The sequence below is a fragment of the Chelon labrosus genome, assembly GCF_963514085.1.
Source record: "Chelon labrosus genome assembly, chromosome: 4".
NCBI classification, from domain to species: Eukaryota; Metazoa; Chordata; class Actinopteri; order Mugiliformes; family Mugilidae; genus Chelon; species Chelon labrosus.
This window is the reverse complement of record NC_140340.1, coordinates 5676634-5700830: the sequence shown is the minus strand read 5'-3', so window position 1 is coordinate 5700830 and position 24197 is coordinate 5676634. Positions and strand designations below refer to the sequence as shown.

At 43.0% G+C, this 24197-nt stretch overlaps 1 protein-coding gene across 2 annotated transcripts; it reads left to right on the top strand.

Moving 5' to 3' along the window:
* The first annotated feature begins 5215 nt into the window (after positions 1-5215).
* On the top strand, positions 5216-23673 carry erbb3a (erb-b2 receptor tyrosine kinase 3a). 2 transcript variants are annotated; one of them, XM_084543737.1, is made up of 29 exons: positions 5216-5642; positions 11835-11992; positions 12355-12541; positions 12940-13065; positions 14352-14417; positions 14676-14794; positions 15022-15163; positions 15287-15400; positions 15822-15939; positions 16067-16140; positions 16265-16355; positions 16522-16539; positions 17100-17317; positions 17410-17542; positions 17670-17763; positions 17932-18086; positions 18171-18224; positions 18324-18462; positions 18542-18655; positions 18751-18849; positions 19014-19199; positions 19305-19454; positions 19552-19627; positions 19744-19890; positions 20551-20648; positions 20767-20958; positions 21059-21127; positions 21248-21509; positions 22175-23673. In XM_084543737.1, exons 1-29 carry the CDS (start codon positions 5549-5551, stop codon positions 22966-22968), a joined length of 4287 nt encoding a protein of 1428 aa, XP_084399863.1. In that variant the 5' UTR covers positions 5216-5548; the 3' UTR covers positions 22969-23673. The 2 variants fall into 2 exon arrangements, with proteins under 2 accessions (XP_084399863.1, XP_084399862.1); XM_084543736.1 differs by having other exon boundaries at positions 19305-19460.
* The last annotated feature ends 524 nt before the right edge of the window (positions 23674-24197 follow it).

The following is a 24197-nucleotide window of genomic DNA, read 5'->3' as shown; positions in this document are numbered from 1 at the left end:
GAAGTGTGATCATTTTTTTTTATTCAGAAAAACAAGATTTTTGCTTGTCAAAGTAAATGTTTTACATGCCAGCTATAATAGCTGTTTTGTCTTAGTAATTCTATCTAGGTCTAAGAACATATATCATACAAGTTGATGAGTTATTCGTGTATAAAACCATGTGAATCATTAAGCTAAAGATTAGTCTGAGTTGCTGAGGTTAATGGGCACGTGGATAAAGTAGGTGTGCTTGAAGAACAGGTTAGAGGGTGCGCTTGTGTTACTGTTTATGAGTTTTTAATTAACATAATAAAGGTTTGGATAAATTGTCTTGTGGGCGGCCCAGTAGGAGAAGGGGGTCCTCCGTTCTATCCAGGAGAGGATCAACCAAATGTTGGTTAACTTCTACAGTTGCATTTGCTGTGGCACTTTAAATTTGTCTGGCTCGATCAGCGTCTTTATCCAGAAGTCTCCACAAGACTCCAACAACTCCAACAAGAAATATTGAAGATCATGATCACCAGAAATGTCATTAGTCATTCCTTTTTCATAATAAAATATAAAGGAAAAACCTGTGGAGGCTGCTGCTGGTGCTGGAGGACGAGGCTGGGGTGGTTCCTGTGATGCAGATGGTCACTGCTGCTGTTGGAGTGCAGCCAGCAGCTAAAATGACAGGAAAGTACATATTGTCTGAATTGTCTGGTGAACTTGATGTCATTATTATGAGGCTCCAAATGAGTAAACCCTTCGGCAATGACTATACAATAAACCAACTACAGCAGGGGTGTCAAACTCATTTTAGGTCAGGGGCCAGATTTGACCCTCTGGTTTTCTGTTACATACCTTGATGCATTCTTGCATCTCCCACTGATGTCAGAGACTCCATCTCTGCCCCTACCACAGAGCCCACCTTCTATATCAGGTTGTCCAGCCGTGAGGTGTCCTTCTTCTTAGTGCTGCCTCCCCAGCACACCACAGCGTAGAAGAGGACACTGGCGACAATAGTCTGGTAGAACATGTCCTGCAGCTTCCGGCAGATGTTAAACGACCTTAGCCTCCTGAGGAAATATAGGCGGCTCTGACCAGTCCAGTTTGTGATCCAGATGTAGACCCATGTACTTATAGGTCTGAACCACCTCTACACACTCCCCGTTGGTGGTTACAGGCTGCAGATGTAGGCCTGGACCTCCGGAAATCCACTAACCATCTCTTTGGCTGTATTGAGCTGAAGGTGGTTCGCTTTGCACCATGAGATAAGTTGTTCACCAGATTCTTGTCTATCCCTGATACACCCCACAATTGCAGTGTCATCTAAGAACTTCTGCATACGACATGGTTCTGTGTCTGAGGTGTACTGTGTGAATAGGACAGTGGAGAGCACAGTCCCCTGTGGTGCTCCAGTGCTGTTGACGATTGTCCCGCCCATGCAGTTCCCCAACCTGACGTACTGAGGTCTCCCAGTGAGATGGTCCGCTACCCAGGAGGTGAGTTGTGAGTCCACTCCCATCTCTATTGGCTTGACTCTCGGCAGCAGGTTCTGGATGGATGCTGAATGCACTAGAAAAGTCAAAACACATGATCCTCGCAGCAGCATTCCCCTTTCCTCCCCTGTCCTCTTCATACCTGGCCACCACTATGCTCTTTAAAGCCTTCCTGGTTGGTGAAGTGAATGTGAGGTCCAGTTTTGCCACAAGCTTTTTAAATCCAACATCTTCCACAGCAGAGAACGGCTGAGAATCCTTGATGATGATGTTTACCAAAGCATCATTAGTGTCTCGTCTTCTATTGCCTGCTTACCTTATTATCTGGCAGCAATTGGAAATCATGCCGTGCACTGACCGTTTCCTGGTTGCCTCCCACTGTGGCTCCATCTATATCTTATCTATCTCTCTATATATACACCCTATCTACGTATAACGTTATTTAGGACTATCTGTATAGCTATGTCTACCTATCTAGTGTTATCTAACTGTGTAACTAATTGATCTATTTCTCTCTGTATCTTACTGTCTATCTACAATTATTCTCCACAAAATACACATTCTGATACAACACCACTAACTGTCAAAGCAACTAACACCAACAACAGCAACAAACCAGCCTACTCTGCAAAGAAACATTTAAATGAACACCACTAAATAGAGACAGGACGTCCCTGAACACACTCGATCACGCCAACCGATTCACACGACGAACCGAACCCATCAGGTGATCGAGCGTCGCTTGGCCTCCAAATTCACTAGATCCCAAACTGATCAAGTATCTGTGGGATGATCCACAGAGGCCCCTCCCCTCAACCCATAGGACCCAAACATCCTGTTCCCAGACACCACAGGACACCCTCAGAAGGCCCATGTCCATTCTCTGAGGAGGCACAAGGGAGACCTACACAATATTAGGAAGTAGTGTGTATCGTGTGATCGTGTGTTTAATACTACATAACCCAACTACCAGGAAGCCTTTTTTCTTTTTCACAATTCGATTTGATATTCTCAGGGGACAGATGGAAAACTACAGCGGGCGGGTTGATCACACCTGGCAGGCAGCTTGACGATTACTGAAACTGTGTCTGTTGAAATCCTGAACGCAGGATTCTCCTCCAGAGTCTACTCCCCTAAAGATCACACTCAACACGGGAACTAAATGTCAGGGGATTAAAATGCCAGGATTTGTTTACAGCTTGTCACTGGAGCAGAAAGTTGTTACCGTGCGAAGTTGTTTTAGGGATTTGTCTTCCAGTATGCGGTGCAGTTTACACACTTGAATAATTAGGTTACTGCTGCTGTGCACCCTGCACACATGTGTACAACTCTCACTTTGGAAGATGAGTAGGTGTGCTGATTGATTTTGAGATTAAAAGTCGTGCTACATGAGTAGCATGCAAGAAAACAAAACATTCCACCTTAACAGCTGGTAGTTGGCACAGTTTAGAAAAGCTAAAACAGACTATATATATATATATATATAGAGAGAGAGATAATAGATATAGATATGCTGAATTTTGACTTAATATATTTCAGTGATTTCTTTTTATAAATGAACGTCTTGCAACTTTAAGAAGTAGGGTGGCACAGTGGTGTGGTGGATAGCACTGATGCCTCACAGGTTCTGGGTTTGAATCGATCGTCTGACTGTGTCTCCAGGTACTCCAGCTTCCTCCCACCGTCCAAACACATGCTCATTAGGTTAACTGGTGATTCTAAATTGGCCGTAGGTGTGAGTGTGAATGGTTGTCTGTCTCTCTGTGTTAGCCCTGTGATAGACTGGCGACCTGTCCAGGGTGCACCCCGCCTCTCGCCTAGTGACAGCTGGGATAGGAGAGGTTTCAGCTACCCTGCAAGACTTCAGAGGACAAGCGCTTACAGAAAATGAATGAATGAATGAACTTTAAGAAGTAATTATAGTCTATAGTCTAGAGGCTGGTTGACTAATACATGTAAACTTTCCACCATAGAAATAGTGGTTACTGTATGATGCATCAGAATCAAACCCTATTGTATTTATATATTTATAAATTGAGTTAATATTCCCATCAACTCTTGGATTATGCCCCATGATCAAACTGAAACAAAGAGTTGAACTCAAGCCTTCAGCTTTTGTTGATGTAAAATTGTGTTGCTTTCTCTTAGAGTCTAAGTAGCTTGAGCGTGAAAACCCATGGCCTGTGCTCTCCAAGGAAGTTAAAGCAAGTTGTGTTTTTGTTTTGCTCTGTGCGTCTGTGCGAAACTAAAATTTCCAAAGTTTTAGATATACAGATTCAGATTCAGAAAACTTTATTTGTCCCCGAGGGGAAATTTAAGGCACAAGTGAGCAGCTTAACGTGCAAGTACAGACATTTTAAGTAGAAAAAAAAAGAAACAGAAATAGAACAAGATACAAAATACAAAGTATGTAGAGGTTACTATGCCATAAATGTTATGACTGTCCTAAATGTCACTACTGTTTATCTATATCAGGCTGGCAGTCTGTCTTCATGTTTCTTCTTCTGTTCTCGTGGAGGTGTGTTTCACAGAGAAATGCCACTAATAATGACTTCCTGTCAGGGGTGAAATATTAACCATTAGTTCTGAGTAATCCTCTAACATTTGAACAGAACAAAAGCTCATTGTTTGTGGTTTAACTACTATTTTTCCTTCAAATTTGTAATTAGACCGGTCAGAGAGACATATGCTGTTTGTTTGTGTGTGTCTGTGTGTGTGTAGGCGAGAGAGGCAGACAGATAGACTAGAGGTGCAGGTAGAGCCAGTTTCCACGGAGCTGCTCGGCCCGCTCGTCCTCTCTTTACTGTCAGACAATGTCTGCCTGAATATCAAGTGACAAAGATAAGATTTTCCAACCGAACGAGATATTAAGTCACCGTGCAGTTTGACTTCACAAACCAGACAGTCGAACTGCAGCATCGTACAGGCCAAGCTGATCATATCATGCAGCTATAGTCTCAAGTACAGCAGTAAAATCACGCAGCAGCAGTGATGCAGCAATAAAATCAGCTTTCCTTCGACATGAAGGAGTGGAGGAGTGCAAAGTCCCATTGTTAAGATAACAGAAGTGTACCAGCAGATGAAAAGTAACACAGAGACAGAGAGAATCTGAACCAGATGAGCTTTTCTTTTGTCTCTTTTAGCATTTGTTGTTGTTGTTGTTGTTGTTGTTGTTTTATTTCTGTCCCAATAGACAATATTAGAGGTGTTGCTCTCAGTTTGGGACACATCTATCTTCTCCGGCCCTGTAGATGAAAAGGAAGTGACTCATCTTTTCAGACTGTACAGTGACAAAAAGTTTCTTACACAACAAGGAAGAAAAAAAAACAAGGACTGGATATAGTTGAGATCCAGATTTGCATTTTCCACAGTGGCTGGGTACAAAAATAAAAACGTTCATAGTCAGATTGCCACCATTTAATATTAATCACATTATTAATAGATGCAAAAAAAAATAACAGTGGAATAAACATCTGAGCAAGAAGTGTCAGTGGAAGCTGCTGCACCATGCTCCTGTACCCATTCATCAACCACACAGAATCACATTTTCACATCTTTATATATAAGAAAATATATTTGTTGTGCGTCTCTCAGTGTGTTTTTAAGTTTTCTACTGGTTTCTTCTGAGGAATTAACTTGTTCCGCGTAATGCTGCAGGCTGGGCCCTCCCACGTAAATCAGTGCCAGAGAAAGAGCCGCTCCGGCCTCTGATTGGCTCTCGGCGCTGCGCTCCAATCACTGAGCTGTAGTGATTCCTCCTCACTCAGACCGGAGCGGGCGTCTTGTAGAGATGCGGCTCATTTAATTGTCAAATAGAGAAAACACAAGCCGAGGTTTTTCCTCTCCGGAGTGGATGTATCGCACTTCTGAGAAACAGAGAGACGTCTAAGCTGGGGAATCAAAAATAAATCGACTCAGGACAATTCGGATTATTCCCAGAACAGTTTACAAGAAGAAGAAGAAGAAGAAGAAGAAGAAGAAGAAGAGACAAGCCTTGGATTGTAATGATTGAGGACGATTTTGGTTCTTTTTTTCTTATTAATATGCCGGTAATTAATCTTTAAAACGTCGCCAGCCTGGACATTTAAATGAGGACTACGGCTGTCATGAGGAAGGCGCAGCAGGTGCTGTGCGTCCTGCTGCTGTCGGCTTTCCAACTCTGCAGCGCACAGACAGAAGGAGGTGGGCGTGAACTCTCTCTCTCTCTCTCTGTCTCTCTCACTCTCTCTCTCTCACACACATTCGCACCTACACAAACATATTTTTTTTTTTAAACTGATTGATCCGGAACATTAAAGGTGTATTTATTTCACAAAATCCCTCCATGAAAACCTCAGGTTAGCGCTGTCTCATGCTCTCATGTAGAGAGAAAAAAAGAAAAACACCTGTCCTCACAAACCTCAGAACCTGTTCCACACACAAAACTTGTTTGCTGTGAGTCACCTGCACCTCTCCCACGACTCTTGTGTGTGCTTTATCGTGTTTGTCCCAATTGTTTCAAGGTTTGTGCGACAGAGTAGCCCAACCTTTCACCACCTCACCGAAAACCCAGCTCCAAAAAAAAACAAAAAACCTTTCCCTCCAATAGAAACTTTATCTCTGATATGTGTTTTCTCAGTTTCATGATTCTCGGTGGATTCCAGTTAAGTAGAAGTAGTATAATGTAAAAATACTCTGATGGGCTACAAGCAAAAGCCTTGATTTAGGAAGCTGTTACAGGATGAATGGTGAAACTCATTCATATTTTTGGTATAGTTTCATCTACAACCGTGTGTCACGCTTTAGAAACTGACGACGCGTTTGTTATAAAGTCTTAATGTGTAAATTGGCCAGTGGTTTCTATTATGTGTCCATTATCTGACATTATTGAGATGTTTTTATCATTTATAGACACATCACTGAGCTAAAATATGTCTTTAAATCAGGAAAAAAAAAATGATGAGACGGTTTAAACAATATATTATTTTCAAATGAAAACTTCAAAATCGACTTTTTGTTTCAGCTGATTGACTCATTCAGCTCTAAAACTGCCAACTATGGCCGGATCGTGGAGTAGAGTGGCGCGGCGTGAGCTAACACAATCCGATTTCAGCTCAGAGCATCTACTTGTGAGCGTTGTGATGAGTTAGTTTGAGGCAGAGAGGTGTTGTGATTTGAATCCCGCTGACGCTCTGTGAACTCTGACCTGGTGTCCTTGTTGTTGCCACCTGGCTGCAGGGGAATGCACCGACTCTGACTCTGAGGAAAACAATGTGAACGTGAGATCACCGACTGATGCTCTGGAGATACAGTACAGCGCCTCGTTAACCATAAAACACTGAATACAGTTGTACGATCTCTCAAAAAGGGGTAAAAAGATCAGCTCTGGTCCAGCGTTTTTCTATCTCGACGTTTGCCCAAAGCATTTTACGCACACATTCATGCCCTACTTTTGTTCACTGTCTTGCCTAAGGACACGTGTTGGTTTAATTGTTGATGTATGTTTTATTATCACAGCGAAGAAGAGCGTTTCATGCACGTCTTGTGACTTTAAACCGTTTCAGAAAGTTCACAAGTATAAACTGATCCCAAGAGATTCTTTCGACACATGCCAGCAGTAATATTTTAGCTGATTGAATAACTGACGCCCGCGCTGTTTTGGGCCTTTGAGGTGTCGTTTCACGTTAACTTCAGTTGTCTTTTCACATCCTCGCCGCATTTTTCTGCAGTGGAGCGAAAACATATTCGTCACGCTCGTCTGAGCTCTTGAGGGACTCATGTTACACAACTTGTAGTATTAGCATGTTCAAATGCAGTTCTTGCAATTTTTCCTCCACAAATCACCATCGTAACAAATCGGTGCATGTTACTTTAACGCCTCACATGTTGCATGTGTGATGCGTCAGGGATGACTCAGCCTCGTCACTGTGTTCACAGTAAAATGTATATTTTTATCTTTCAGCAAAGCAGAAAGAAAATCTGTGCGACCTTTATCAATTGCAACGGGTGTGACCTAACCAAATAACTGATGTGTCAAAAAGCAAATATGCTGTCGCTCTTTATTGCCAAAGCACGACGTCTAGCAGCTCTCTGCTTGTGTGTAGTAAGATTTCATGGAGCCATCTTGCACGGTGGGATCACAGGAGAAGAATCCCGCAATTCGTTTCAGTTCAGTTCAGTGTACACAACCGCTGCCTGCGAACCAGTTCACGTACTCAGGTATCTTGTTTTTTTTTGACGCGCGTGTGCGTGTATGTGTGTGTGTGTGTGTGCGCGCACTCTCTTCTAAAGGTATGCAGTAATCTTCGGGCCAACCTGTGCCAAGTTTCTGTTTACCTCAGTCATCGTCTCAGCTGCTTTATTTATCTCCTCCTCCCTCTATTCTTTTCTCTCGCTCTTTTCGGGGAATGAAACCTTGGTAACAGCCGAATGAAAATAACAGCCAAACCCGATCCGTGTCGTGTTTTCATCGTGTGTTAGGTTACACTTTTAAGCGCAGGAGGACAATGACACCACGCCGAGTTCATGTGCAGATAGCAGGCGATGAACTGAGCACATATAGTGTTTGCAAAAGAGTCGGGAGATAAACAGTCAGTGCAGATGCACATGTTTGATGCACTTCAACGCTTGTTTGGGACTCTTTCAACATAGGGCCATTGTGCTTGTCAGCGTGCGTCAGTGTGTACAGGCTCTAAACCCTCCACCCCATTCATCTTTTTCCCCATCATCCATCTGCCAACACTGAAAGTCTTCCTTTGACGGAGAAATCCCACTCGGCCTGTTGAGATTGTCGGCTCCTACAGCTGCAGCCCGCACTGCGCCCATGCCATTTCATCATATACTGTCCTGCATGTGTACACAGACCAGTTTGTCACCTCTATAGTGGGCTGTGCTGCTGCGCATACTCTACATACTGTCCCCGTGGAAGGTTTCCCAACAGGTAATTCCAACAGCGCAGAGTCAACAGTCATCCGCTGATAGCACACAGCTTGAGTAAGGTGGGGTAGATAAAGAGCTTCATCACCGAGCGTCTCGTAACTCACCTTAGGCTATTTTTCACGTTTCGATTACGTGGAATTTAACGAGTTAAAAATTTGACGATGATCCCCGACTCTGAACAAAGTGTGGGCTTAGCCTAGCAGTCTGTGACCACAACCAACAAGTGAATATCTTTTATAATCTTCAAAGGCCTCACAAGGGAGTAAAAGCAGACAGAGAAGTTTCCTTTACCTTTGCTTAATCACAACTGAATAAACAGATTTCAGTACCTGTACAGGTCAAGCACCAGAAACACAGGTCAGAGATACTGATTTCCAACAGCCGCTATTGCTGACAGACACTATTAAATCCGATGTTAACACATATACAGCTGATTCAAAGGATTAAGAAGGAGAAACGCAATGATTAACTGCACATATACTACATGACACTTTAATCCTGGAGTTATGACATTGTGTGAATGCACCAACAAACCCAGAAGCTCAGATCCGACATGTAACGCAGAGTTTCTGTTAAGATGATTTGTCTCTTCAAGTTGAGAAAATCTGGAAAAACCCTCCTGTTTACACAAGAACGATTGATAGCGGCGTGGATTCATTCAAACTGTTTTTCGGTGTGTGCTCGGGTTTAAAGACAGACCCTCTAACGTCACTCTAATGACAGGAAGGTGATCTGAGTTTGCGTTACTCAACGCAAGACAAATAAAAAAAGAAAAACCAAACACATGGACAACAGCGTTTATTCCCGGAATCAATGTCCCGGTTGTTTCTTGAGTAATCCCAGATCCCGCCATTATGAGTAAGTCATTATTAGATGGAAAGCAGGACAAATAAATCCCATTCACTTCTGTTTTTTTTATTTCATTTTATGGTGACTGGACTTACAGAGCGACAAATTTAGAAATATCTCTGTACCAAAACAAAAAAATACCTCTGCATCAGCTAAACACAATGAGCGAGCCGACTACTTTATGTGTTTGGTGCGGAGCCAGTTCCTTCTGACCTCATGTTCTGAGAAACACAATAAAATAACCCTTATCAGACCTTTATGAACACACACGCACACACACGTATACAGTGGGGTGTAACTTATCCTCACCTTGATCACAGCTCGCCTCAACCTGACCTCACCCTAAATCTTATTACAAATTAAGTCGTCTTTACTGTAATTTAATGATTCGCATTGGAGGGTTTTTAAAAATAAGAACGACATGAGTAAAGATGTAAGCGCGTGCAGTCCCTGTGCTGCTTTTTGACCTGACCTCTGTACCTGTGCTGCAGGGTTAGTAATCATTAGTCTTTTTATGCCCTTGTTGATCCACTTGTTTTTCTGGGCTCTGTTCGTCGATGGAATGTGTTTGTGAGCGAGTCGAGAACATTTCACGCTTGTGACCGTTGCGGGAGGGCGGGGAAAGCGACAAACAGCATTGTCGGTTGTGATCTCTGGTGGAAAAAAACATATTTGTTTTCCTCCACCACAAATATGTTTTGTTTTTGTTATTTATTACACTTTGTAGTTGAATAGGCTGCAGGGTGTAAGTGCTGTTTGCTTCCTTCAAAGCGTTACTGGAACTGTGGCTTGTTTCTGTCAAATAGATGTGACACCGAGAGAAATAATAGGTGTGACAAATCCATTAATGTCAATTTTTAACCAGCCTTAACTTGGCGAAGAATGCTCTCTGGGGTTTTCTTAAAGGAAGGTTAAGGCTGCTAAAGGTAGATTTACACATCACAGCCATAAATATGTGGACAGTGTCACCCATGTGCCTCGTGAACATCTAAAAGGTTTAGTCCAATCTGATGGCGTTTGCCTGAGCGGTCCCTCTTAATAGAAGTACGCGCAACAGCAGTGACAGCTTACAGTGCACGACTATACTGTACTGTTTGCCTGTGCAAAGTGTACATCAATGATGTTCAGATCAACAGTTGTGTTCCTGTCCATTTTCCTTCTGCTGTTTCTCTCCAGTCTGACATTTGAATAGCAAAGCAGCCCACAAGTGACGCTCAATGGCTGAACTCCCACAGACCATAAACAAGGCCTCGTATGTTTGTCTGAGGGAAGGACATGCCCGGAACACAATCCCTGGCTTGTTTCACACTCTTACAGTACATTCATTCACACTGAGCACGATGAACACAGACGGGGGCTCGGAGCGCATGGAATAGGTCTTTGTAAAAACTTACGCTGTTTGCTCATTAAACATTTATTAGGATTTAAGTAGGACACTTATTTGTGCTGTGACGTCATTTTGTCATCCTCAGCGAGTGTTTTGCCGCTTTCTTCCCACTGGGAAAAGAGTCTAATATGATCAATTTAACTTAACTTCACGGTGGATAAAGCTATAAAGCTGAATATATATTTTTGGACCAACAAACATGTAAATATATAATCAGTGGAACTCCTGTTACAGCCATGTTTACATCCTCTATGGGCAGTTTCAAACATTTATAGCATAGCTTTTAGTATATATATCTATAGTTTCGGTTTCTTTAAAAGTGTCTTGTTTGTGTGCAAATTGCACACCTGAATACAAATACAAACACCTTCTTGCAACGCCCACAACAGCCCACTTTTCAGTATTGACAATGTCAGTGGGTTATCAACAAACAGGAGGACACACAGCCGTGGATGAATTCTTATTCAGTGCTTTAATGAGTAGTTACAGCGCTAAAGTTCACTGTAAAGAAGAAACCCTGTCACCCTGTGCAAGAATGCCTCACCGATGTATATTCGTATACAACGATCAGCCATAACATTATGACCATGACAGGTAAAATGAATAACATTGACCGTCTTGTGACAATTCAGTGTTCTGCTGGGAAACTTTTGGACCTGGCATTTGTGGATGCTACCACCCACCTCGACCAGAGCAGACCAGGTACCCCCCCACCCCATAGCAATGACACTCCCTGATGGCAGCAGCCATCCCCAGCAGGATGCAGCCTGACACAGGCACACACTGACACAGACAAAAACACTTTAGAAACAGCTAAAAAAAAAAATAAAAAAAACCCAAAAACATGAAGAACAGCCTGGCCTCCAAATTCACTAGATCCCAAACTGATCAAGTATCTGTGGGATGATCCACAGAGGCCCCTCCCCTCAAAGGCCCCAACTAACAACATTATGTTACCAGACACCACAGGACACCCTCAGAAGGCCCATGTCCATTCTCTGATGAGTCACATCTGATCTGGAGGCACAAGGGAGACCTCCACAATATTAGGAAGGTGGTCATAATGTTATGCCTGATTGGTGTATTTAATAGTTATAGGTATTTTCACAGGTTCAGCTGACAATATAAAAGGTTTATTCTTTCAATCTGAGCATCTGACCCAATGTCATGAAAGGTATTAAAACGTGGTTGTTCTTTTTTTTTTTTTTTTGTTTTCCCAGTGGTCGTCTGCGCCGGCACCCAGAACGGCCTGAGCACGACGGGAAATTCAGACATCCAGTACAACCTGATGAAGAAGATGTACAGCGGCTGTGACATCGTGATGGGCAACCTCGAGATCACCATGATGGACCACAACAGAGACTTCAGCTTCCTGAAGGTGAGTCTGTGAACGCCGCATCAATGAGAGTACTGTACAGAGAGCAGAGCAACTCGATGCTGCTCCCTTCAATGAATGTAGCTCATGTGAAGGTGAGTACTGAAAACTAGTCTAGACAAGGATGTGAATCAACCTTTTCTACTCTCTGCTGTGGGAAACAACGGCACATATGAGGCTCCAGAAGAGTCACAGCATGCTCGGTTTGATGATATCATATAAAGCGGATGATGTCTCCGTCTCAATGAGCTCAATTATGTGTCTAACATAACAAGCAAACCACACCTCTGCTGCCAGTTCGTCACCTTCATAGCAATCCTCCTTCCTCATTGATTTATTTTTTTTTTAATTTATTAATCTTGCAGTCTATTAAGGAGGTGACAGGCCACATCCTGTTCGCCCTCAACGAGTTCAGCCGCCTCCCACTCGACAACCTTCGCATCATCAGGGGCTCCACGCTGTACGAGGACAAGTACGCCTTGGCGGTGATGGTCAACTACCAGAAGGACGGGCAGCATGGCCTTCAAGAGCTGGGCCTGACACACCTCACAGGTACACAGGAAGTCACGCAGTTAATGTATGGAGTGTGCTTAAAGCGTTGGCAGGCCGTAGTGTAACTGCAGATAAGAGCGCAGGCTGGACGTGACAACCTGTTACTGTTGGGAGCTCTCACGCCCACACAGTGCAGCCACACCTGCAGAATACCGGTCGTCAGAGGGCCACGACGTGTGCACTCGCGGTGATGTGAAGTCCCTGGAATGTCTCATGCGCTCAACCGCTCAACTGCCAGTGTAACATGAGCTCAAACACATTATACTTCGGCTTGTATGAGTTGTAGTAAACAGCGAATGGCAGGGGTTTTGATGAGCATGAGTCACGGGCCTGTCGAGGCTTGCTTTGCTAATTGTCCCGCCCCGTTTTTTTTTTTTTAACATGTGTGCCTTCCACAGAGATACTCGAGGGCGGAGTCAAGATCTTCCAGAATAAGTACCTGAGCTACGCCCCGCAGGTGAACTGGCTGGACATAGTGAAGGATGGGACGGCTGATATTATGATTGAGGACAATGGGCCTGAGAGTGAGTGCAAAGGACAATGACCACACATACACTGTAGGGCATTTCAAGTCAGTAAAACAAAAATGTACCTGTGTTTCTTGTTTCAGCTTTATACTATGAGTTAATACAACGTATTAGGTTCCATTACCCATTGAAGAGACCTCATTTTATCTCACATACCCAAGTTAAGATCATTTTAGCTGTATTCAAATCACTTGCCGTTTTAAATTGAGAGTCCCAAGGTTTTTAAATTGTTTCTACTTAGATTTTGCATCTTGTCTCAATTCACATCTTGTTTGTTCAAAAATCTTAGGCACTTTATTTAGGACATTAAAATTTGATCCATCAAAATTCCTGGTGGGGAAATGGCTTCTAAAATCCACCCATCCATTACACTTACAGTGCCAATATTTTTGCTGACGTTGTAATACTGTGGTTTAATCCTCTTTTCCAGAGCCTTGTTTTATCATTTTATAGTAATAGTTCTGTCAAATAAAAAAAAATGCAAAAAAGGCAGCACCTCCGTTGCTTTTTTCAGCTCAAAACCTAAAGACATGAGTTCAATGAACGCTGAACACACAGACAAAACTCACAGAAGTCCAGACAAATTAATTGCTTCAAGTTTAATTTTTGAAAACCTAGAAAATATAGTTCATGTCATGACTATTGGAGTTAAAGAGAAGAAAAACAATCACCTAACTTAATGGGGCGGAGATGTTTTACAGTGATAGGAGCATCAGTTACCTTAAAGGATGGATTCTGTTCATCACTGGCTGTGAAAAGACTATTTTAAGTGTAAGAAATGAGGAACAAATTCCACGCTCTTTGTTATCAGTAGAAATGCATTGTGACGTTTAGATTTTAGCTAAGGTCAAGTACGATATCTTCCAGAAAAGTCCGTGAAGATTCTCAATCATCCAGGTCATGGTCATATCTGAAACGACGCTAAAACAAAAGCAACTGGACTTTCAGGGTTTCCTGAAGACATTTCAACATTCGGCCGAGGGCCTGCAGTTCGAACTGATGAGGCTACCTGTGGGTGAAGTGGGGAAACGTCTTCAAGAAACCCTGAAAGTCCAATTACTTCTGTTTTAGCTTTTTCAGAGTCACAGACTTTTTGTTTGTTGCTACTGTGAACTTATCAAGGTTACGTCTTCCATCTCTTGCACTGAAAACTAAAGGGGATGATCACAGCAACCAGTGACTCTTTAAGTGTTAATATGAGCATCTAACACTGTTCTGAATAATTCAAACCTAGATTTATGGTTTGTTAAAATCCATCTATTGACAATAAAACTGTATTTCAGAGCCCTGTGACACAGCCTGTGGAGACGTGCCGTGCTGGGGTCCAGGAAATGACACATGCCAGATCTGTGAGTGACATCTAAACCGTTATCTAGGATCTCTTTATTTTACACACAACGACTCTGTTTTGTAATGTCGTGGACGCCTCGAGGTGTTTTAAAAAATGCCTCAGAGTTGAGTCATGGATGCTGGACGGTTGGATGATTTACATATTTTGTTTAACATTTTCAATCGTATTTAACTGTGTACACATCGATGATTTTAACGATGTGTCACAGCTGCTGTGATGGATTAACAAATTAACAGACCCTCCACTCTCTTTTCAGTGACAAAAACAGTGTGCGCCCCTCAGTGTAACGGCCGATGCTTTGGTAGATACCCAAGCGATTGTTGTCATAATGAATGTGCTGGAGGCTGCACCGGTTCGCTGGATACAGACTGCTTTGTAAGTCTGAACTTTCAATAGAGCTTTTTTTTTGTTGTTGACGTGTCACAATATGGAAAACATCGATGTCACAACTTAAAATAACACTTTTTCATGTTATTTTAGCATCATTAACATTATTTCCTGTTGTGAAAAATCCAAATATCTGCTGTGGCAAATGTACCTCAGACCAAAACAGACAATCTGTTGGCTGTGTGTTTTAATGTAACACGCGTGATATTTTGCAGGCTTGCAGGAACTTTAACAACTCGGGATCTTGCGTGCCACAGTGTCCACAGACACTGATCTACAACAAGCATGCATTCAAGATGGAGCCCAACCCCAATGCCAAGTATCAGTATGGCACTATATGCGTGCCCCAGTGCCCCAGTGAGTCCCCACACATGCCGCCATGCAGTTTTTACGTTTGCTTCTCATAAAGCCTCAGCTGAGTTCTCTGAAGGTTTAATTTAGCCACAGACCTTTTTTAATTTGTGTTATTTTTTTTAATAGTAAACTTTGTGGTGGACGGCAGCTCGTGTGTGAGCAACTGCCCGTCTGATAAAATGGAGGTGGAGAAAAATGGAGTGAAAAGGTGTGAACCCTGTGGAGGCCTGTGTCCAAAAGGTATGACGCAAGACGAAGCTACTGCTACACAAACAAATCAAGACGGTTGTTTCATGCAACAAATAAAACACGCTAAGATAACTCTCTCTCTGGTTAAAGTATCTCAAGTACAATTTTACAAAATCTGACTAAAGTAGTGAAACTGTTTTTTAAATAGCACTTGAAGTATCCAACGGACAAATCTAATGCAATGGAGCTAATTTTACACAAATCTTTACCTCCGGTTGAGTTACTTACTTACTTACTTAGTTCTCTGTTAAATGCGTTAAAATAAAACAAAATGTGTCGTGTCTCCATAAAATCAACTTGAATATGATCAAGTGCTTTGCATTTATACTCATGGACAGTAAATGTACCTTCCTTCCAGCCTTACTTAGATTTATTAACCCTTTCTTCTCCCTCTTCTTCAACTTCGCCCCAGTTTGCCACGGTACAGGAACTCCAACCAGACAAACGGTGGACGCTCACAACATAGACAGCTTCATTAACTGCACCAAGATCCAAGGCGGCCTTCACTTCCTGGTGACGGGGATTAATGGGTAAACGAAACTCTTCACTCTAGCAGTTCTCATAAAGTACAACAGAGATTTTACAAAATTTATTCGTGTTTTACGGATGTTTTGGTGCAGTTTTGGACTTTATCTATTTGTTTCTTTTGGCTCAAAGTGATGATTACAACGGCATACCAGCTCTAGATCCAGGAAAACTGAAGATTTTTAACACAGTGCGGGAGATAACAGGTGCGTATGTGCATGAATTGCTCTTTTTTCTTTTTTAACTGTCAATAGATTTGTTTTTTTTTGTTTTCCAAATGTCACGCCGTGGTGTTTGCCGTCTGGTTAAGGTCTTTATCTCCGTTTTCAGACAGCCTTAGTATCCAGGCGTGGCCCGAAAACATGACTGACCTGTCTGTCTTCTCCAACCTCCAAACAATTCAAGGCAGGACACCTTACAAGTGAGCAGTTGTTTTTTTGTTTTCTTCCTTATTATTGTTTCTGTTTCTTTTTCATCAACATCATTCATGTTCTAGGTTATGTTGTCTTATCCTGACGTAAATCTGTTTTGTTTGTGTGTGTGTGTGTCTTCATTTCCTTGTTATATATAATTTTGACACCGTTCAGAGGAGTGAGCTCTAAAAAGTACGGTAAACATTTCACATGCTTGTCTCTCTCTGTCCAATCAAATGCATCTTTTCAGTTTCTATTATTATTCTACATTATTCTGTAATTATTCTTAGAAGCCTAATCGTGGGCTGGGATTGTGTGATAAAGATGGTGGCGGGTACATTTCTTTATTCTTGAATGCTCTCTTTAATAAAAGCTGATGGGTATTTAAAATCTTTTGTAATCTGACATGTATTTTAACTGAAAATTATTTCCATTTATTGACTTTATTAGGTTTGCACATAGTTACAGGTTTCGCAGTTTGATATTAGAAGAATTATGTTTAAGCGCCACTCGGTTCAAGTTGAGTGAAATGTCAAATCTTAAATAGTGACATTCATGAGAATTCACATTTTCTGTTGCTGGGAATCTAGAAATTTAATTTTTAAACCTAAATTTTAATTTATTTATTTTAAATTTCACAACATAACAAAATTGCAAAACCTGAATTTACTATGTGGAGTTTAAGCCTCAAACATAATCACACCATTGTCAACAATGGATTTCTAACACGTTTTCACTTCCTGCTCTTACAGGGGTTACTCTCTCCTGGTAATAAAGATCCAATCCCTGACCTCCCTCGGGTTGCGATCACTGCAAAAAATAAACGACGGCGGCGTCTACATCAAGGGAAACAAAAAACTCTGCTACTCCAGCAAAGTCAACTGGACGCGCCTCCTGAACAGCGGCTCCCAGACGTCGAAGCACCAGAAGATCATCGTTGATAAGGACAACCGACCGTTCGCCGAGTGTGGTGAGTGGGTCATTTTAAACCACGTCGTTGCTTAAGGTAGGCCACGTCATGATCTTAAACACAACATCCTTTCTGTTCTGTTGCGTCTTCAGTCAATGAGGGTCACGTGTGCGACCCCTTGTGCTCCACGGATGGCTGCTGGGGTCCCGGGCCCAACCAGTGTGTTTCCTGTAAGAAATACAGCAGGGGAGGAACATGCGTGCCAGACTGCATGTTCTTATCTGGGTCAGTCATCACGAAATAGCTTCTGATATCGATAACATTAATAGGCATGTTTGCCTTAACGTGAGTAATGTCAAGGGCTTCAATGTTATCTGTCGTCTGTTGTGAATTGCCCTTTTCCTGATTGCAGGGAGCGGAGGGAGTTTGCTACGCAGTCAGGGGAGTGTATGCCCTGCCACCCTGAGTGTAAGGTCCAGGAGGGGAAGGAGACCTGCATGGGCCCGGTATGATAATTTAATGAGTACATCACACCAGGCTTTAAAGGTTAAGGGAGATGAAATAACTTTGGGCTTAAGTGTTCTGCTGCCACCTTGTGGTTTAACAACAGTCATTACGATGCACCATGTTCAAATAAAAATATCTGCCTGTACTAAGTGTCTCTCTGTCTCCAGGGAGCAGATCAGTGTACATCATGCGCCAGCCTGCAGGATGGTCCACACTGCGTCTCCTCGTGTCCTGAGGGTGTGATGGGCGGGGAGGGAGTCATCTTTAAATACCCCAACAAGCAGGGCCGCTGTGAACCTTGTCACCTCAACTGCACCCAAGGGTAGGGAATTACTAGAAGGCTGAGGTTATGTTTTTTTGCTTTTTTTTTTCCTTCAAACAAACTTATTTTGGATATTGTGTTCAGGTGCACGGGTCCAAGAATTGGGGACTGTGTGGGGTCTGCCCGGTACATTTCTGGGTAAGTTCACCTCTAATTCCAACAGATTCAGTGTTCAACGTTTTGATCCAGCATCGAGTGCTAACCCTCTGACGTCTTCTTTTCCACACCTGCCATCAGACAAGCGACGGCGGCCATCGTCCTGGGAGTGGTGGCCCTCATCTTTGCCTCGTTCTCCATTTTCGTGCTGACCGTCCTGTACCGCAGAGGCCTCGCCATCCGTCGCAAGCGAGCCATGAGAAGATACATGGAGAACGCGGTCAGTCAGATTTTCTTGTTCAGGTTTCATCGTGCTGTTTAGTTTGAGTTTGTTTAAACGCCCCATTGTGCTCCCGCAGAGTTTGGAGCCTCTGGAGGAGAAAGAGGCTAAAGTCCACGCTCATATCTTGAAGCCGACGGATCTGCGTAAGCTCAAGCTGCTGGGTAATGGAGCGTTTGGATCAGTCTATAAGGTACTTGTTATTGTGACTACTTCCTACACAATGGGCCATGCTTGTCTTCATTTAACAAATAATTAATGTGTCTTACTGCTTTCTGTATTTCACAGGGCCTTTGGATTCCTGAAGGAGATACCGTGAAGCTTCCTGTGGCCATAAAGCTTATTACTGATCGCACAGGTCGACAGACGTTCTGTGAGCTGACAGATGTAAGAAAATATCTGCATGAAATATGTCTTTTGAATATTAATTACTCATTGCCTTTAGGAAGTCACATTTCAGGCTTCTGGGCAATGAGTATTTGACACTCAAAACCATTCCAGTGTTGACGCTGACCAAATCCCTAATGATTTATACTGAATTATCGCCACAGCACATGATGGCAATGGGAAGCTTGAACCACAGCAACGTTGTCAGGATCCTGGGTATCTGTCCCGGTGACAGCCTGCAGCTCGTCACCCAGCTCAGCAGTCCAGGCTCGCTGTTGGAGCACGTCAGGAACTACAAGAACAAGCTCAGCCGGCAAAGGCTGCTCAACTGGTGTGTTCAAATCGCAAAGGTAAAGGACCGATGGCTTGAACAGTTCGTGTGTGTGAAGGCAGACTTAGACATGTGTACATGGATTGGTTTACTTCACTGATATATCGTTGCCCTTTCCTGTCAGGGTATGAATTACCTGGAGGAGAACAGGATGGTCCACAGGAACCTGGCCGCCAGAAACGTCCTCCTGAAGAGTAATTTCACGGCCCAGATTTCAGACTACGGCATCGCAGACCTGCTCTATCCTGATGACAAGAAGTACTTCTATAATGAGGTCAAGGTGAGTTTTATGGCACAAAAAATATGCATTAGACAGACTCTTAGTATAACGATGAATGTCTGACATGAACTTATTTCGCACACTGTCTTAGACACCAATCAAGTGGATGGCCTTGGAGAGCATCTTGTTTCGCAGATACACACATCAGAGCGACGTCTGGAGTTACGGTGAGTTTCAAAGCACCTGACAGCTGCCAGAACAGTTCATGCTGATTGTTTGTTGAAAACAGAAATGTTTGAAGTGAAGTGAAATGAAGTGAAGTTAACTAGTTGCCTTCCTTTAGGTGTGACAATCTGGGAGATGATGTCTTATGGCGCGGAGCCGTATACAACAATGCGTCCACAGGAAGTTCCTGACTTGCTGGAAAAAGGCGAGCGTCTGTCCCAGCCTCAGATTTGCACCATTGACGTCTACATGGTCATGGTTAAGTGTGAGTACCTCCCTCATTTTTTGCTTGATTGGTCCAGATTGAAATACTTATGCTACTCTTAAGTAAACCACCATGAAATTTGGTTCAAACATTTATGGTGCTTAAGAGACTAAATCTGACTGTTGGACTTTTTGTCTGCATCCACCATTAGCCCAAAGCATTTACTTATCCACATTGGATTGCAATGAATATGACATCAGCTAGCATGTAGCTTGAACCACCATCTCATAGGGTTGTTTGTACCGACTAGTCGACTATACTGCCGTGCCATGATGCTTTAAGCAGGAAGTCAACTAGTCGCAGATTACATGACAATAACAACATGGATGCCACCGAGAAGACAGGTGAGGAGCCCAGCCAGTCATTGCAGCAAGCTAGCAACGGTTTATCAAGTGTGTGGAAAAGGTTTCGGAGATACACCGCATTTTTATTATTATGTATTTTTTTATTTTTTTATCCATGCCTATTTTTATGTGTGACATCATTGACTAGTTGACATCGACTCGACTTTCATCACATATTAGTCGTTCAACCCCTACCACCTTACAGTGCTGCTTGCATGGTTGCAGATTCGTGGCGTGGTTTAATATTTAAATTCATTTTAAGCGTTCATTTATCATTATTTAGTGGTAAACTATGATTTTGTCCTTAACTTTCCAGGCTGGATGATTGATGAGAATGTCCGGCCTACTTTCAAGGAACTGGCCAATGAATTCACCAGAATGGCCAGAGATCCATTTCGCTACCTGGTTATCAAAGTAAGGCGAGCTCTGCTCTATCAGTAGCTACTTGACATTATTTTCGTTGTCTAAAGAAATGTTTCTGCTTATTGTGGACAAGCAATATGCTCATCTGTTTCTCAACTCGGTCTTCTAGGAGGACTGTGGTCAACAGGACTCAGCCCCAGACGAACTTGCACACCGGAGTACAGACCTGGACGACCTGGATGATCTAGATCTTGAGCTGGAGGACCAGGGTGGTGAGGGGGTGGTGCCAGATGGTTTGGCTCCAGTCCCACAATACTTATCCAGAAGTCTTAGCCGCGTCTCCAAGATGGACACTCACAGAGTAGGGAACACCACTTTCTGCCAAATGAATGTCTAGTTCATGTATGGAAAGGCATTTCTTGTTGCCTCATGTGTCTGACACTCATTCCTGTCTTGTAAAGGTGATTCTTAATCCAGCAAGCGGGGCAGGTTACCTGCCTATGACGCCAAGCGCTGACAACGGAGGACAGGTAACTAAAATAGGCTTTTGTGCTTTAATGCTGCTTTGTGTGTTTAGTGTATTGTATTGGTCATTATCACCAGGACCATCAGCTTACTAATACAGCTCTGTTTATGCCGTCCTGCGTTAGCCAATGTGGCAGTCGCGCTCTCGACTGAACTCCGCCCGCACTGTGTCCGAGAGCTCGGAGTGCTGTGCGGTAGCACTGGAGTTCGAGGTGAGCGAGGACTTCGCCCTGACGGGGAGCCTGAAAAGAAGACGTAATCGCGAGGACAGTGCTTATGTGTCGCAGAGGGACAGCATGTCCGGAGGGCCACCGGAGACTCCCTCACCAGAGATGGAGGAGGAAGACCAGAATGGATATGTGCTTCCTGGAGGCACCCCAGAGAGAGGTGATGACATGATTACAAATTTACATAGCTCTAACTGTTAATAATAAGGGCTTTGTAGCTCCTTCTTTATCGATTGTTGTGCAAGCATTTGAAGAAATAAGCATGACACTGAATATAATCTTTAACTGTGTTTGAGAAAGGCTATCTTTTTTTACATCAATTTTGGGAAGCAATTAGATAGATGATGAGATTCAAAAGCATACATGCCTGTGTCGTAAATATGAAGCAGCCAGTTAGCTTAGCACATAGACTGCCATATCTTCCTACCAAAACCCCCGACGTCTCAATAACATATAAGTTGTAAGAAGTCTTCATTGTCACTGTGCACAGAATAATCTTCGATATGCAAATACAATTAATTCCGCTCCCAAAGCAAACCAAAGACCAGGAAGTTGGTGGTGCCAGCCAAGAAAGTGTCAGGATATGTCACATGTGTGCATATAAGCTTTACACGTGTTTGTTAGCTTGCTGATTCCACATGTGTCCTGTCTTTGTGCTAAGATAACCAGCTGCTAACTATTTGCTGCACAGATACCAATAATGCTGATCATCATCAAACAGCATCAGATGCACTGGGGAAAAGGGGAAAACAACATCAACGTTCTTCATTAAAAAAACTAAAAATACACATGTTGACTTTATCTAATTTCCTCTTTGTACCGCAGAAACCCTGCTTAACTCATCTCGAGCCACCTCTGGCAGGTTGCGCAAATCTCACTCATCAGGGCTCTTGGATGACCCAGATGAAGAAGAATACGAGTATATGAACAAGCAGATATGTGTAGCACCTGTGGCACCCAGGCAGAGCAGCCAATGGCCGAAGCCCAACAAGAAACGGACCTCCTCGATATCATCACAAGCGACATCATGCTCATATGATATCGCGCTATCCATGGAGGTCAGGGGAGGTCAAACGAGGAGCAAGGACAACTCTGACTCAGAGCAGCTGGGAGCCGGTGAGGTTCAATATGAATACATGGACATCAGAGGTAGTGAAAAAGAGGAAGGCCCTCCAGAACATGACCCTCCTCCTCCTCCTCCTCCTCCTCAAGCGTCGGCAAGGATGAGAGAGGAGGTAGAGAAGGAGGGCGACGAAGAGTATGTGGAGGACAGTGACTATCATTACACAAACAGACAGCCGAAACTGCGGCAAGCTCTTCAAGAAAGGAAGGAGGTGAAGATACAAGGGAGAGACGAGGAAGAGGCGTATGAATACGAGGACATGGACTGCTTTGCTGCCCCTCCGCCAACAGATGAAGTGGTGTACCAGAACATGCAGCGGCGTGAGGGGCAGGGAGCGGTGGGGGGCACAGGACATAAATCTGGATTTGACCCCAACGTAAAAGTGAGAGCTGGAGTCGGGGTGTGTGACCCTGCTGCTGGTGACAATAATTCTTTTGACAATCCAGGTTACTGGCACAGCAGGATGTTTCTGAAGTCCAAAGCGGTGCCAACATGAAGAACATTTTTAAACCTCATGGACTTTTCTCAGAGACATGAGTCATGAAGGACCTAAAAAAAAAGAAAGGCAGTCGAAAGCTATGCTAATAATAAACGGCCTGTGACACAAAGGCCCAACATTTGTGACTTTATTTGCACCTTTGTTGTTTGCGAAAGGCTGACATAATGTCTTGAATTTTGGCATTTCCAGAATTAATAGCACCGAGTGCTGACAACACAGAAAAGAACAGACTACAAGCTATATTATTCTGTTTACATTTTTGAATGAACAAAACCTGTTTTTGAGAACAAATGTTTGTTTTGAATTTATAGATTTATGTGTTGAGACCTCTTTTAATGATGATATATGAAAAACATTTTCTACTCAATAAAAATATTTTGTATAGCTATTCTGGAGCAGCAGCTGTTTTTAACTTACTGGTATGTGATGGGGCGGCACAGTGGCGTGGAGGTTAGCACTGATGCCTCACAGCAAGAAGGTTCAAATCCAGGCCGACTGGGATGTTCTCCCTGTGTCTGTGTGGGTTCTCTGGTACTCTGGCTTCCTTCTCCGACTACCGTCCAAAGACATGCTCGTGAGGTTAATTGGTGACTCTAAACTGGCAATAGATGTGTATGGTTCTCTGTCTCTCTGTGAAGTATGACGCCATGTGCATGTTGTGTCTATTTCTGTCTGTCAGCTCCCGTCAGACATGGTTAAATATACCAAGAACATCAGATAATTGCTGCAGATATGTCTGGTTACAGGTCACAGAAGATGAATGGATTGGAATGAATAGTATCAAAGCAATATTTCACACATTTAACATGAAAATAAATACTAAGTCATATATACTGGAGAGAGTCAGTGGATCATGTGGGAAAAGTCCGCTGAGGCTGAGGGCCTCACTGTCCCACTTAATGAACGATCTTGTACATAACATATATTAGGTACACATAGGGCAGAATTGCGTATTCATTGTAGTTTGGACAAAGAAACAAAAAGAAAAATAATTAGCCCCTAAAAACCAAATGGAAATTGTTAAAGTGGCTGATTCTCTACATTATGTGACTGCACTACTTTCAGTCAAGCAACCAAGCATCTTGATCTCTCTGAGGTTCGTTGGCAAAGAATGAAAGGCAACATTCATTTTGTAAAACAAGAAGCTTTTCCATTTCACAGCCGAGTTATTGGTATATTTGCACAAACCCCGCAGCGCCCTCTGTTGTTGGTAAAGTGTTTATAGC

Excerpts from the sequence above, each read along its gene's own strand:
- erbb3a (XM_084543736.1), top strand. The coding sequence starts at position 5,549 with ATGAGGACTACGGCTGTCATGAGGAAGGCGCAGCAGGTGCTGTGCGTC. Across the intron at positions 15,164-15,286 it reads ATGCGTGCCCCAGTGCCCCA|TAAACTTTGTGGTGGACGGC; the intron begins GTGAGTCCCCAC and ends TTTTTTTAATAG. Across the intron at positions 17,318-17,409 it reads CCGACCGTTCGCCGAGTGTG|TCAATGAGGGTCACGTGTGC; the intron begins GTGAGTGGGTCA and ends TTGCGTCTTCAG.